This window comes from Thalassophryne amazonica, chromosome 2 (genome assembly GCF_902500255.1).
Source record: "Thalassophryne amazonica chromosome 2, fThaAma1.1, whole genome shotgun sequence".
Taxonomy (NCBI): domain Eukaryota; kingdom Metazoa; phylum Chordata; class Actinopteri; order Batrachoidiformes; family Batrachoididae; genus Thalassophryne; species Thalassophryne amazonica.
In genome coordinates this window covers 13,557,497-13,572,630 of record NC_047104.1, presented here as the reverse complement: position 1 = coordinate 13,572,630, position 15,134 = coordinate 13,557,497, and the positions used below count along the sequence as shown (strand labels likewise).

The 15,134-nt window shown below is 43.8% G+C and overlaps 1 protein-coding gene across 1 annotated transcript; it reads left to right on the top strand.

The window, feature by feature from the left end:
• Positions 1 to 3,993: 3,993 nt before the first annotated feature.
• fgf3 (fibroblast growth factor 3) lies at positions 3,994 to 6,265 on the top strand. Its single transcript, XM_034160547.1, is given in 5 exon segments — positions 3,994 to 4,188; positions 4,274 to 4,327; positions 4,329 to 4,485; positions 5,249 to 5,352; positions 5,585 to 6,265. Coding segments are annotated over 5 exon segments (918 nt in total). The 3' UTR covers positions 5,993 to 6,265.
• The last annotated feature ends 8,869 nt before the right edge of the window (positions 6,266 to 15,134 follow it).

Here is a 15,134-nt window from a genome sequence, read left to right as displayed (position 1 = left end):
GCCTGGATCGAGTATGCCCACAAAGCCAAGTTTCGTCTGCTACCGGCCTCTCCCCCTTTGAGGTGTGTATGGGGTACCTGCCCCCATTGTTCCCACTGGTGGAGGGAGAGGTCGGTGTGCCCTCGGTCCAGGCCCACCTCAGGAGATGCCGCCGGGTGTGGCGGACCGCCCGCTCTGCCCTGTTAAAGGCCCGGACGAGGGCCAAATCCCATGCGGACCGCCGACATTCCCCGGCCCCTACGTACCAGCCTGGGCAGGAGGTGTGGCTGTCAACTAAGGACATCCCCCTCTGTGTGGACTCACCCAAGTTAAAGGACAGATACATCGGACCATTCACTATCCTCAAGATCATCAACCCGGCCGCAGTGAAGCTCCGACTCCCGGCTTCACTGCGGATCCACCCTGTCTTCCACGTGTCCCGTATCAAGCCACACCACACCTCGCCCCTCTGTACACCTGGACCCACGCCGCCTCCTGCCCGGCTCATCAATGGGGAGCCCGCTTGGACGGTACGCAGGCTCCTGGACGTCCGTCGTAAGGGCCGGGGGTTCCAATATCTGGTAGACTGGGAGGGGTATGGACCTGAAGAACGCTCCTAGGTGAAGAGGAGCTTCATCCTGGACCCGGCCCTCCTGGCCGATTTCTACAAGAGACACCCGGACAAGCCAGGTCGGGCGCCAGGAGGCGCCCGTTGGGGGGGGGGGGTCCTGTTGTGTGGGCCGCTGAAGAGGAGGTACTGCTGGCCCACTACCACCAGAGGGCGCCCTGCTTGGAGTGCGGGCTCCAAGCACAAGAGGGCGCCAGACCCAGAGGAAGTGACAGCTGTTCACTCATCACACCCAGCTGTCACTCATCTACACCACCACTTAAGCCGGACTGCAACTCCACCTCCCCGCCGAGAAATCGACTACCGAGAGGTACATTCTCTGCTACTGACACATTGTGTTATAATCCAGTTCTCATTTGCAGCCCTATTCTTGTGGACGGAGCCTTATCTGGGACTTCGGCGTTTGGCGTAACGACGACGACTGCGCCTTACTCTCTGGACAAATAAGTGGTTACACAAGAGTTTGCACGAGTGTGTGATTCGGAGGTGGAGGTTCCCCCTCCTACGGTGTACAGACCGAGGACCACTGAGTGTACAGACTTACACTCATCATCTTGTTTCTGCTTTTTGCCAGCAGTACCAGGGTCGACAGCCGAAGACAGAGGTCACCTGGGGATTCGGGACTTGGCGGCTCCGGTGTTCTTCAGGCGTTGGTGGTGGAAGCCGTGTGGGACGCGGCCTCTCTCTCATCGGGGTCTCCTATCTTCGAGCCTGCCCACACGTCACCTGGTGTTAATTGACTTTGCAGATTTTGTGTGTTTAGTTGTGTATTGTCACAACATTAAATTGTTACCTTTTGGCTTACTCATTGTCCGTTCATTTGCGCCCCCTGTTGTGGGCGCAACTAGAGCACCATGCTCGTAGAGCGCACACCTCCCCAACACTGGTTTCCAATTCCACAAATTTTTACCTTGGAAAAAAAATTCAGGGTCAAAGCCCTGTAGAAGTGGCTTTTCATGAACTAAATTAGAAGTGATCAAATGTCAGGAATATGTACTTAGTTTGTGCAACTTGAATGAGTTTTTTGTTGTGTTTTTCAACTTTTTTTGTTTCTGAATTCTTTATCAGATAATTTTCACAGAACACTGGTGATCTACTATACACAATTTGCCATTGCTTTTTGACACTTGGTTTCTGACTGATAATTGGAGGACAAACAGGCATAAAATTGGAACCTCCATCCAGTTTTGGTGGTGTAGGTAAATCCATAACAGAAAAATAAGAGTGACTGAGGCACTTTTGATTGAGATATAATGCAAAAACGTACACCAAATGGGCTTTTCAATATTAAATTCAAAGGCCACAAAATCCACAATCCGGATCAGATATGGATCAAACTTTGTCAGGCAATGATCAGCACCTCACTTTCAAATATGAGAGTGATTGGAGCACGTTTGCTCAAGATATAATGTAAAATATACATGAAATGTGGTTTTGAATGTTAAATGTAAATGGCCACAAAATCTGAATCTGTATCAGATCCAGATCAAACTTGTCAGGTGATAAAGGATATCATCCTACTTAACACTCTCAAATATGAAAGAAATTTTATCTTATTTGACAGAGTTATGAATTTTGAAAATGTGTTCAATGTTAAAGATAGGGATTTTTCCAATTTACCAAGATTTTTCCTGACATTCGCCTTTGACCTATGACCTTAAAAACTGAATCAGTACTTTCCTATCAGGATATGAGTCTTCAGTAAAAATTACGTAACGATATATGACAAACTGTGGGCTCAGGCTGTTCACAAACAAACAAATAAACCTCATCCAAATTCACTGGTGAAGGTAATGAAAACATATTTTTGTTGAATCAAGCCAGATGTGTGGCCTCTGTGCATAAAGAACATTTACATTACTGATTTGGACACACATTACTTTAACATCAGCGGTGTCAAGAACTCCCACATGAGCATGGAGTACTTGAGCAAATATTTTACTTCTACTCACTTATCTCACATTTATGGCAGATACATTTACTGCACTGTAAAGTTCTGTGTTTAAATGCTGGTTTAACTGGCCCATCAACATTTGGTTTCAGCATCTATCAGTATATTTGTCAAAAAAAAAAACCCTTGCCACCGCACCACGGTCCTGCTTTTAAGAGACGTGTGTGTGGTGGTTTGTGTGTGTCTCACAAATTCAGAGCGTTTGCCCTGTTTATTGCTGGGATGCTTTGTGGGCGGTGTGGAGGGTGCGTAATTAAAATAGTTTCTGAGAGAAACAGCACACCACATCTGAGGTTCCACCCTCTTCCAGCGTTTAACCACATCAAGAGCGTCTCACTTAGAAATGGCCACCAGAACAACCTCCGATACACACGGCGCGGCTGATGTTTGGCTGTGCCGTCTGACTCGTGAGGGTCTCGGATGCAAAAAAAATGTGCACACATTTGTAATTAAGAGAGTGGCCTTTTTCTGATCACTGGGGTAAATAAAGTGACAGGAGCAGCTTGTTGGGTGATGTATGGGAGGGGAAGACAAATTAACCGGTGACTCTCTTGGGGATTCTCAGCAGAGGCCTTCATAGCAGCGGTGGAGCAGCGCCAAAGGGCAGAGAGATTTGTAGATGATGGTGCTAATTACCAGAATGCAACCATAATGTGACCAAGATGGAAGCAATTTAGGCAGTAGTCATTTAGCCTGCTGCTCTTCCGCCCACCGGCTGCTCCCTCACCGGAGCTCCAGCATTAGGATGAGAAAAGTCTGGGACAATTCGCCGCTTGAGAGAAGGATTAAGAATAATGCAGAGTAGAGGTTGGACAGCGTGATGAGCGCACTGAGAAGCCTGAAGGAAATGGTGACAGACCATTAATTTGTCTTGTAATCTAATGTGAAGCGACCCGTAGCAGTGACGGGCAGAGCTTTCTGCCGGGAGCGTATAAATAGGACAAAGGAGCCTGCAAAGCCAAATACAAGAGGATGAGCTGAGGGTCTGAAGAACAGGTTGGCTTGGTCCTCACCTGCTCTGGATTCCTCAGCACCACATGCAGGATGGAGCTACCACTGAAGGCAAATCACAAATTCTACTAAATATTCAGGAGCAGCTGGCACCTGCTACTTGGACTTTTGCAAAATTCAAAGCTACCAAATGTTTCTTTTTTCTTTCAATTCAGAATGTTTAATATTAAGTCAGATAGATTTGAGTCATTTGAAGGGGAATTGGAGTCGTGCAGTTCTTAAAGGTGACTTATTGGTGTGATATCTCACCTGTTGCTGGGCCCACCTGTATAATTTGGGATGTCTAATTGCTCTTTTAGGAGATTTCAGAAGAGGGTTGAGAGGAGCTGCTCCGCACTCAGCCACTGTGTAATTTTATCCACGCCGCAGTCTCCTCACTTCTCACAGGGCTGATACCTTTTTCCTCCCCCTTTCCTTTGTATCAATGGTCGGAGTTCAGCCTTTTGTGGACCACAAGCTTCTTTATATCAGCGTTAAGCCTGAGCGCAGCCTCTCACTCACACTTCCAGCTGGAGAGCCGAGGAACGGATCCCACCTCGGGGCGGCTGTCACGATGTGCGCCCGGCTGGAGCTTTCCAGCGGCGGGGCCCCGACCCCTTTAACGGGACCCCCTAGAGCGGCCAGCGGTTCTCCGTTTATTTCGCCCCAGACGTCGCTCCCTGGCCATGCCACAATGCTGAGGTTCCTCTGCTGCTGTTGCTCAGCCTGGCGGATCCGTCAGTCCGGGGGCCCCCCTGGCCCCGGGCAAGGCCTGCGACCCCCCGGCAGCGGAGGGACGCCGGGGGCCGCGGCGGAGTGTACGAACACCTCGGAGGAGCGCCGAGACGCAGGAAACTCTACTGCGCTACCAAATATCATTTACAGATCCATCCAAACGGGAAGATCGATGGATCACTGGAGGAGAACAACCCGTTCAGTGAGTACTTGTTTTTACGCACAGGAACATGTGACACCAAGCTCTTGAATTCAACGTTTTACACAAGTTGGAATCGCGGATTTCATTTTTAAAATAGTTTCAAAAACCCGTTGCGTTTTATTTCACTCCGTGTTTGTTCAGTGTAGTTTATCTGCGTTTTTAAATTGTGATTTCATTCGCCTCTCTGTAATGTGTAGATGTGTGCGCACTGATGCGTGGGTACTTGTGTATACACGCGCGCGCGCGTGTGCGTGTCCGCCAAACTGCAGACATGGAGGTTAATCTCTGCTGGAAGTATCAGACAAGTGTTAACATCCAGGCGGGACAAAGGCGCTGTCCTGGCGGATGTATTTATCTCATCAGACATCATTAGAGGCTTTTAAAGCGCTAAACGTCTCATTGACTAATCAGTACTGATTTAAAACTGCCAATAAACATTTGCCGTGAGAAACATCCTTTTTATTTGTGCGTAAAAATCGACTTAATTTGTGCGTAAATGTCGCTTTATGTGTGCTTAATTTTTTGTGCGTAAAAATGTCCTAATTTGTGCGTAAAAAGCTGCTTTATTTGTACGTAAAACTTCTCTATTTTGCACGTAGAGTTGCCACATCATGCATGTGTTGAAGTCAAAAATAAGCTGACATGCATAAATGATTATGTTCATCATCATAACAATTCTCGTAAATACTTTTACAGCCATGCAGGAGGAGATCTGCGTGAGCGCCAAATCAGCCACATAACCAAGTCTGTTTCTGTGTTTCAGGCATCATGGAGATCACAGCTGTGGACGTGGGCGTTGTGGCAATTAAAGGACTTTTTTCGGGCAGATATCTGGCCATGAATGACAAAGGGCGGCTGTACGCCTCGGTAGGTACACAGTTCTTCTCCCAGCTCCTTTAATCTTTCGCCCCCTCTTTGCCACTGGAGCAGGAGGTTAAAGGTCACAGTGTGGCATGGTATGGAGAGTCAGTAATGCAGTGTATATGTTGGGTCTCACTTATTGTCCTCTAGATTTTTGTAGATGTTCTCTATGCCGACTGAGACGTTATAGACAAAGTGCCTCACTCGTTCCTTTTTTTTGTTGTTATTATTTTTACAGGAAGTTTTCAACAAAGAGTGTGAGTTTGTGGAGCGGATCCACGAGTTGGGGTACAACACCTATGCATCTCGCCACCACTCCACTGAGCAGCCACTGTCACCAGGAGGTGGCAGCACCAAACGGCGAGCCAGCGCCAAACGCCAGTGGTATGTTTCAATTAACGGCAAAGGGCGGCCACGGCGAGGCTTCAAAACCCGAAGCACGGACAAAGCTGCCCTTTTCCTGCCTAGGGTGCTGGGCAACAAGGACCATGAGATGGTGAGGCGGCTGAGAGAGAGCCAAAGTGCTCATCATCACACGCATCATCACGTAGGCCGTGGCGAACGCAGACGACGCCGGCACCGTGACAGGAAAGGCTTTGGCCAACAGTGCAGACTGTTCAGAGAGGAAGCTGAACCTGTCGACTGACGGGGCGGTGACCCGACCAAAGCTGGAACACTGAGTCAGCGACTGGGATCAGGCTTTCTGGATTAACAGAAGCATCTGATGACAGAGAAACAAATCCTGAACAAAAAGAAGGAATGACCCAAAGCTTCAGCCTACACACAAACTCAAACCACTCTGAGGAGACTTTGACGTAAACATGCCCTCATACAAGTAACACTAGCCTGTCTGAAGAATCAAACATTCACTTCTTCAAATACGACTCTTTGTTCACAGATCTTAGGCCTTGTGTCCTGATAGCATTTTTTCCTGGCAGAAAAGCACAGAGAGAATGCAGACAAATGCCTCATCTTCAAGGGTTCAGCATTTTCAATGGAAAAAAAAATTGTCTGTTCATGGAATTTGTTTCTATGACAACAATAAATAGCTAAGGACTATTTTATAATGAATGGGGATAAAAAAGTACTCACCCTCAGTAAGAACCAAGTGTATGTCCAGTCTGCTGCTGTCACAGATGAGTTTTTTTGTCCCTATTGTGATAGATTTTCAGTGACAAATCAACAAAAAATAAATAAAATAAATATCCAGTTTGGTTGAAAAAGAAAGAATGCAGACAAATGCTTCATCCTCACACTTTCAGCATTTTCAGTGGAAAAAAAATCTATTAATGGAATTTGTTTCAATGACAACAATAAACATCAAAGGACTACCTTATAATGAAGGGTGTTAAAAAGTACTCACTCTCAGTAAGAACCAAGTGTCTGCTGCTATCACAGATTAGTGTTTTTTTTGTCTCTACTGTGATAGATTCTGAGTGACAAATCAGCATAAATAAATAAATTAAATCTTCAGGTAGCCTGAAAAAGCACTGCAGGGACATCACAGCATCTTTCTGAGAAGTTCAGGGTTTTTCAATTTAAAACTGCTTGGTGTGGTCACACACAAAAAAGTGGGTTTGTGTATGGGCTTGTTTTCAAGAGATGGCTGCATTTGGCCACATAAGCTTCGTTGTGATTTTCACAACTGGTGTCTGGGGGAAAAATCTAAACAAAACGCTATATTGACACAGTAGCTAATCTGATCATTTCTGCAAAAAAAAGTTCTACTTTTTCATTTCCTCTGGCACTATTGTTGTATATAGTCTGGCTGTACAGTGACTGTTTTATTATTATTATTATTATTTTTTTTACATGACACTGTAATATTTGATGTTTTAAGGGCTAACAGAGCGGATACTCACACAGAAAAGCACTTTTTCACATTCAGTGAGAGGAGATTTGTGGCGTTGGTACAATGTGATAGCCTACTGTCGGTAAACTGCTACAAACACATCGTATAGTATACTAATGATATGAATATTTATTTGGTGTCTATGTTGTAAGTTATTGGTACAACTGTTTCTGCATCTGTGTTGTTATTTGCTTCCTAGTTTTCACTCACCACCTCTGGATATAAAACACAATGGTACTGACCAAACGAAGTGCCGTCCTCACACTTTTATGTTCTCTGTCTTTGCTCATAGTTAGATCCATGTGTTCTTGGAAACGCTCACCTTCCAGGGAGGGCTTAAGAGAGATGAGCCCAGGTTTCATTTGTCATCTTTTTAAGCTTGTTTTTGTGTTGCACTCCATCGTGAAGCAACAGTCTGTCCAATCACAGGCTCAGATGGGCGGTGGTGGGTATCTTGGTGGCTTCCCTCACAACTTCATTCATGCACACAGTTTTTGAGGAAATCCTATAGAGGTTTTCCACCCTACTCTTTACATTTCTTAAAAAAAATATTTTAATTGAAGACTTAAACACATTTTGTGTCCATGCAAGTAAAACTTAACCAGTACTAGTTGAAAATGTGATCCCATCACTTGCATGACATATCTATCTGTAGGTTAAAATATATCTCAGAAGGTGGTGATCAGGTTTAAATGTCATTTTGTGGGTCACAGAAAAAGTATTTTCCTTTTCAAGTCTTTCCTTAATGATGTCACAAGGCAGCGGTGGTGGCCAAGTGGTTGGTGCACTTGGTTTCAGTGTGGAAGTTCCTGGTTCAAACCCCACCCCTGCCACATGTCTCCACGTAATGTGGAATTGTGATAGGAAGGGCATCTGGTGTAAAACCTGTGACAAATCAACATTTAATTTAACCAGGCTAGTCTCGACCTGGGCAATTGTAAAGTTTCCAGTTCACCTAACCTGCATGTCTTTTAAATGCGGGAGGAAGCCAGAGCACCCGGAGGAAACCCACGCAAACACAGGGAGAACATGCAAACTCCATGCAGAAAGGCTACAGATGGGAATCGATCCCATGTTCTTGCTGTGAAGTAACAGTGCTAACCACTAACCCACCATGCTGCCCAGATCCACCTTGGATCTGCTGTGGCGACCCCGAGTGAAAAAAACAAGGGAGCAGCCAAATGGTCTTACCTTAATGATGTGACACGGATGGAAGTCAGAATTGTCCTATGTGTGTGTGTGCACTCTGAAGACTCTCCTAGTTTAAGCTGAACTTTATCCTGAAAACAGCCACTAGGGGGTGATGGAGAGAGTTTGGCATCACTCTCTACTTTTAAGATTAGGCTTAAAACTTTCCTTTTTGCTAAAGCTTATAGTTAGGGCTGGGTCAGGTGACCCTGAACCATCCCTTAGTTATGCTGCTATAGACTTAGACTGCTGGGGGGTTCCCATGATGCACTGAGTGTTTCTTTCTCTTTTTGCTCTGTATGCACCACTCTGCATTTAATCATTAGTGATTGATCTCTGCTCCCCTCCACAGCATGTCTTTTTCCTGGTTCTCTCCCTCAGCCCCAACCAGTCCCAACAGAAGACTGCCCCTCCCTGAGCCTGGTTCTGCTGGAGGTTTCTTCCTGTTAAAAGGGAGTTTTTCCTTCCCACTGTTGCCAAGTGCTTGCTCACAGGGGGTCGTTTTGACCGTTGGGGTTTTTCCGTAATTATTGTATGGCTTTGCCTTACAATATAAGGCGCCTTGGGGCAACTGTTTGTTGTGATTTGGCGCTATATAAATTGATTTGATTTGATTTGACTATAGCTTTACTGTCATCTTGATATAAAGTCTGAGACGAAACAAGCTTTGGTGTAGTTTCACAAACATGGGGGCAGTGATTTAAAAAAAGTTCAGTCCAGTACTCTCTGAGTACTGTTCTAGTTCCTACTGTTAAAAAAAAAGGTGTTTTCCACTTTTCCAGATTGAAATTTTAACCACGTACTATTACAACTTGGCAGACAACTTTAAACGTGATGACAGACTGTCTGTCCCTTTAAAGTTACTTGACTGATAAAAGGTTAAGAGGTGAAGCCTGTTCTGATAATCTGTGTATGCTTGTGTGTATTTCATCAAGATATCTGAAGAACACCTAATCCGATTTAGACCAAACATGGCAGGTAATGTTGGGCCAATATTTGGGAAGAACTGATTTGATTCAGTTAGGATCAGTCAACGATCAAGGTCAAAGGTCAAGCACAAATGTGCTAATATATATGGGATAATAACTAATTTTATGGAAAAGAGTTCAGATATTTTATTGTTAGTGAACTTGACTGTTTAAAAGCCTGTATAAAATTTTCTACACATGCCTCATACTTTGAATTGTGGGCGTAGGTCGTGACGCACTATGCACGCTTTTGAACTAATTTTATCTTCTTTCTTTTCATTGCATCAGCAGTAAGTTGGTACAAGCGTAAGAATGCAAAACAATGATGAAGTCCATTTTTTTGTCTTCTACTCAGAGAGTTTATACCTCAGCCAACACTGCAAAACAAAGGAGCAGCTGAAGGCACTTTTATACACACTGTCGGTGTCATTTCGGCTGCACCTCTTATTGTTCGGGTCGCCACAGAGGATACAAGATCCGCATTGGTATTTGGCACAGGTTTTACGCCAGATGCCCTTCCTGATGCAACTCCGGTTTCACCTGGCGAAACACACATAGCCGCCGGTGTTCCGAAGAGGTCTCCCATCCAAGTACTAACCAGATGCTGCACTGAGTAGCTTCTGAGATCTGACGGGATCAGGCTGACACAGAGCAAACCGGCTGCAGGGACTTTTATACATGAATAACATTTTTTTTTTCCTCAGTAACTGTAATGTTTTGGAATTTAATTACGTAACTGTTGTATGAAACTAGTTACTCCCCAGAACTGCTTAAGAACTATACTGAATCTGCATCTGCCTCAAAATTGGTTCAGATCTTGCTGGAATCAAAACCTCTCCACCAATCTTCTCTGAAATCCAATGTGTTTGTGAGATATGCTGCTGACAAACAAACAAACAAACTCCGGCGATGGAATAACCTCCTCACCATGACCTGCCACATTCAGTCCAGTGCAGCAGTGACTGCAATGGACTGAATGTGGCAGGAAACAGGAAATGATGCGGCATTAAGGGTCTGGTCCGGAAGCTCCTCTTTTCCATCAGGTGACAATCGGCATGTTGACACTAATGAAGCTCCACCCCCATGTGACATTACCTGTGCGCGTGGAGATGTAGCGTCGCCCCATAACCTCAGATTCACGCTGCGCCGCCTCGCTCCTCTCTATAGGTAGCCGCGTATAAAGCCGTGTCATTCTATACCTGCAGGCCGCGGAGGCTTCCTGGCTCGGACAATAGCACCTCCCGAGGGGGGCCTGGGAAGCAATGCCGCCTGAGACTTTTGGGCTTTTTTTTTTTTTTTGAAACGCAGACTGAAAGCCGGAGAGCCGATAAACAAGGCAGGCCCTCCTGAAAGCAGAAACTGTGTCACTCAGAGTGTACCACCTCACCATGGCGTGCTATCAACGCCACATTCTAATATTACTCAACAGGAATGTCCACTTCAGAGAAGCTCCGGCCTTTCAGCCGCCTTTATCTCACAATCTCTTCCCACGTGCTCTTTTGATCCGTGACATCCTGCTGAAGATTTATCAGCTCGCCAATAAAACCGACATTCATCACTAATATCCGCTGGGCTGATAAGCATTCCTCGGAGAGGGTTTGTACATGAATTACATAATGGTTACATGTTCTAAGCCCATCTGGCAGCACGGCAGATCCTGTTCTGTGTGGCATCTTTGGGCGTTTGAATTGCCGTCCAATAAATGTGTATGTGTGTTTATGTGTGTGTGTGTGTGTGTGTGTGTGTGTGTGTGTGTGTGTGTGTGTGCGCGCGCGCTCAGGTAACTGCGTGGTTCTTACGAGACTGAAAAGTCACTTTTAATGACAATGAAATGCATCCAGCATCTCTGTGTTTGAAACACGTGTCAGAGCAGAACGTTTCTCACGTGTTTACTGACTGAACATTTGACATTTGTCATGTAATCAGAAAACTCAGATTGTGAGACAAAAGTGTAAGTGATGATTTTTGCAGAGGCTTCTGGTGACCTCCTGCAGTTTCTAAGGTTGAATGACTGCATGAGCACAGTTGGCATGTAGACAGCGACCCCCACAGGCAGCTATCTGTATTTCATAGTGTTTTCCAGCCATGTCAGTGTGACTCTTTGGTGACTGCTGCTGCTTCCACAGAGCTGGTTATCATCCACGCACAAGGGCTTTTGTGGTCACCAGAAATCACTTGCAAGCAGAATTACTCAAAACATTTCCAGATATTATTATTATTATTTTTTTTATTTTTTTTTACTAAAAAAAACTATTGATCAATAAGACAAACTCAGTGTTATTAACCCTTAAGCGACCCATTTTTGTGCACCATTTTTCTAATTTTATTTGGAAAAATGTTTACTTCCATGAATTTGAAGGATGAAGGATGATGGAGTGAAATAAATATGAAGAAGCCTAAAACAATCATTTATATGGAAGTACTCCAATATAAAGTCAATGCGGTCATAAATATCCCACTCAGTCATATTAGGTGCTAAAATAGCTTGGTCACTTGACGGTAAAATTACACTGGAAGCGTTATTAAAGCTCTACGGCCTTTCAAATTTCACAAACCTGACAAATTTTAGTTTCTACCAAAATACAAGCATTAGAATGTCAGTTTATTTTTGTAACAAGTTGCAAAATCACAGTTCAGCTTAATGGAGAGCATATATTTATCTTGGGGGAATTCCACAACAAATATTTTCTTTTCCTTCTAACGCCATCTACACAAGGAAGCGCGTGTGTGCATGCATGGGATTTTGAGATGACCTTTGACCTGACCCACTTGCTTGATGTGCGTGCACGGGGTGTGCATACTAACATCTGTAAGATGTCTTGTAAATCACTTCAGAGGTATTTGGTGTCAAAAATAGCATTTCTAGATTCATAAGTGTTCATTACTTGCAAATTTTTACCAACTATATGAGAAACATATTAGTTTTATGATTAAATAAGCTGTTTCGGAGCATTTTCCACCAGCTTGGTTTATTTAGTTTGAGCGAGCATCCAGCTACCTGTGGCCGTGTCCTTCCCAGCTTCCTGCCGCAAGGCGGGGGAAGCTCCCATGTGATCTATGATGTTGCTACCAAATGTAGGTCATGGCGTGTGATCGCTTGAATTTATACCCATCAGGGGCCAAAATTCTAAATGGTTTCCAAACAGCTCAAATGTTGATCACGTTGGTAATATAATAATAATAACATGAACATAACATAACATTTTTTTAAATGCTAAGGAATACAATTCTAATGGTTTTTAAAGACAATTTTTTTTTACTTAAATCTTAAAAAAACTGAAGGTCATACATGAAAACGTATTATATTATAATTGTTATTAATTTATTTGTTTGAGTATCTTTGCATAGGCCAAGGTCAAAACTTTGGGTTATCTGTCTCTTTGAGGGGTGGCACAGTGGGTTAGTGGATAGCACTGCTGCCTCACAGCACAAAGGTTGTAGGCTTGGTTCCTGTGTGATCATCTCTATGTGGAGTGTGCATGTTCTCCTTGTGTTCATTTGCGGGTGCTCCAGCTTCCTCCCACTTCCAAAGACATGCAGGTTGGTTAAAATGGTGACTGTAGGTGTGAATAATGATGGACTGGCATCCTGTCCAGGATGTACCCTGCCTTTTGCAATATGACTGCTGGGATATGCCCCAGCTCCCTGCGACCCTTGATTGGACTAAGCGGGTATCGAAAATAAATAATGACGACTGTTTGTTCCCAGATTTCTCCCAGGTCCTTTTGCCAATTTCCACCAACCTTTATAAATGGACAGTGGCGGCTGGTGGTACTGAGTTTTAAGAGGGGACGCCTTCACCTATTCATGAATGGGGGTTTGCTGCAGGGCTGCATTACGTTTCACTAGGTGTGCCTAATAAAGTGGCAACTGGGTGTATGTGGTCAGATAAAGTAACCTTGCTAATTCTCGCTCTCTTTCAAACACACACACACACACACACACTATTACCTGTCATCAGATAACAATTATTAATGTATTTAATGATCACGTCATAGATCCATCAGAAACTGTTCAGGCGGCCGTTCACAGTGTGTTATTATGTCTATATGACTGTTATGGTTACACAACTCTGTTAGTCTATACAGGACCATGTTGAATGTATTTGAACTATGGAAATGTAGTTGTAAGTTGCTGGACTCCTGATTTTTAAATTATTATTATTTTTGCTGTTATTGGTCAGCAGCTAATGACTGAAGTAGTCCAGTCCACATTGTTTGTGGACCATGAGACAACATTCTGTGAGAAATGCAGACGATGTTTCATATGCAAACATTTCAAGTGTTGTAAGGCAGTCGATGCTGTGATAGGACTTCTTCACGTTGACTTTTAACATATTGTACAACCCCTGGCAATAATTATGGAATCACCGGCCTCGGAGGATGTTCATTCAGTTGTTTAATTTTGTAGAAAAAAAGCAGATCACAGACATGACACAAAACTAAAGTCATTTCAAATGGCAACTTTCTGGCTTTAAGAAACACTATAAGAAATCAAGAAAAAAAATTGTGGCAGTCAGTAATGGTTACTTTTTTAGACCAAGCAGAGGGAAAAAAAATATGTACTGACTCAATTCTGAGGAATAAATTATGGAATCACCCTGTAAATTGTCATCCCCAAAACTAACACCTGCATCAAATCAGATCTGCTCGTTAGTCTGCAGCTATAAAGGAGTGATCACACCTTGGAGAGCTGTTGCACCAAGTGGACTGACATGAATCATGGCTCCAACACAAGAGATGTCAATTGAAACAAAGGGGAGGATGATCAAACTCTTAAAAGAGGGTAAATCATCAGGCAATGTTGCAAAAGATGTTGGTTGTTCACAGTCAGCTGTGTCTAAACTCTGGACCAAATACAAACAACATGGGAAGGTAGTTAAAGGCAAACATACTGGTAGACCAAGGAAGACATCAAAGCGTCAAGACAGAAAACTTAAAGCAATATGTCTCAAAAATCAAAAATGCACAACAAAACAAATGAGGAACGAATGGGAGGAAACTGGAGTCAACGTCTGTGACCGAACTGTAAGAAACCGCCTAAAGGAAATGGGATTTACATACAGAAAAGCTAAACGAAAGCCATCATTAACACCTAAACAGAAAAAAACAAAGTTACAATGGGCTAAGGAAAAGCAATCGTGGACTGTGGATGACTGGATGAAAGTCATATTCAGTGATGAATCTCAAATCTGCATTGGGCAAGGTGATGATGCTGGAAGTTTTGTTTGGTGCCGTTCCAATGAGATTTATAAAGATGACTGCCTAAAGAGAACATGTAAATTTCCACAGTCATTGATGATATGGGGCTGCATGTCAGGTAAAGGCACTGGGGAGATGGCTGTCATTACATCATCAATAAATGCACAAGTTTATGTTGATATTTTGGAGACTTTTCTTATCCCATCAATTGAAAGGATGTTTGGGGATGATGAAATCATTTTTCAAGATGATAATGCATCTTGCCATAGAGCAAAAACTGTGAAAACATTCCTTGCAAAAAGACACATAGGGTCAATGTCATGGCCTGCAAATAATCTGGATCTTAATCCAATTGAAAATCTTTGGTGGAAGTTGAAGAAAATGGTCCATGACAAGGCTCCAACCTGCAAAGCTGATCTGGCAACAACAATCAGAGAAAGTTGGAGCCAGATTGATGAAGAGTACTGTTTGTCACTCATTAAGTCCATGCCTCAGAGACTGCAAGCTGTTATAAAAGCCAGAGGTGGTGCAACAAAATACTAGTGATGTGTTGGAGCGTTCTTTTGTTTTTCATGATTC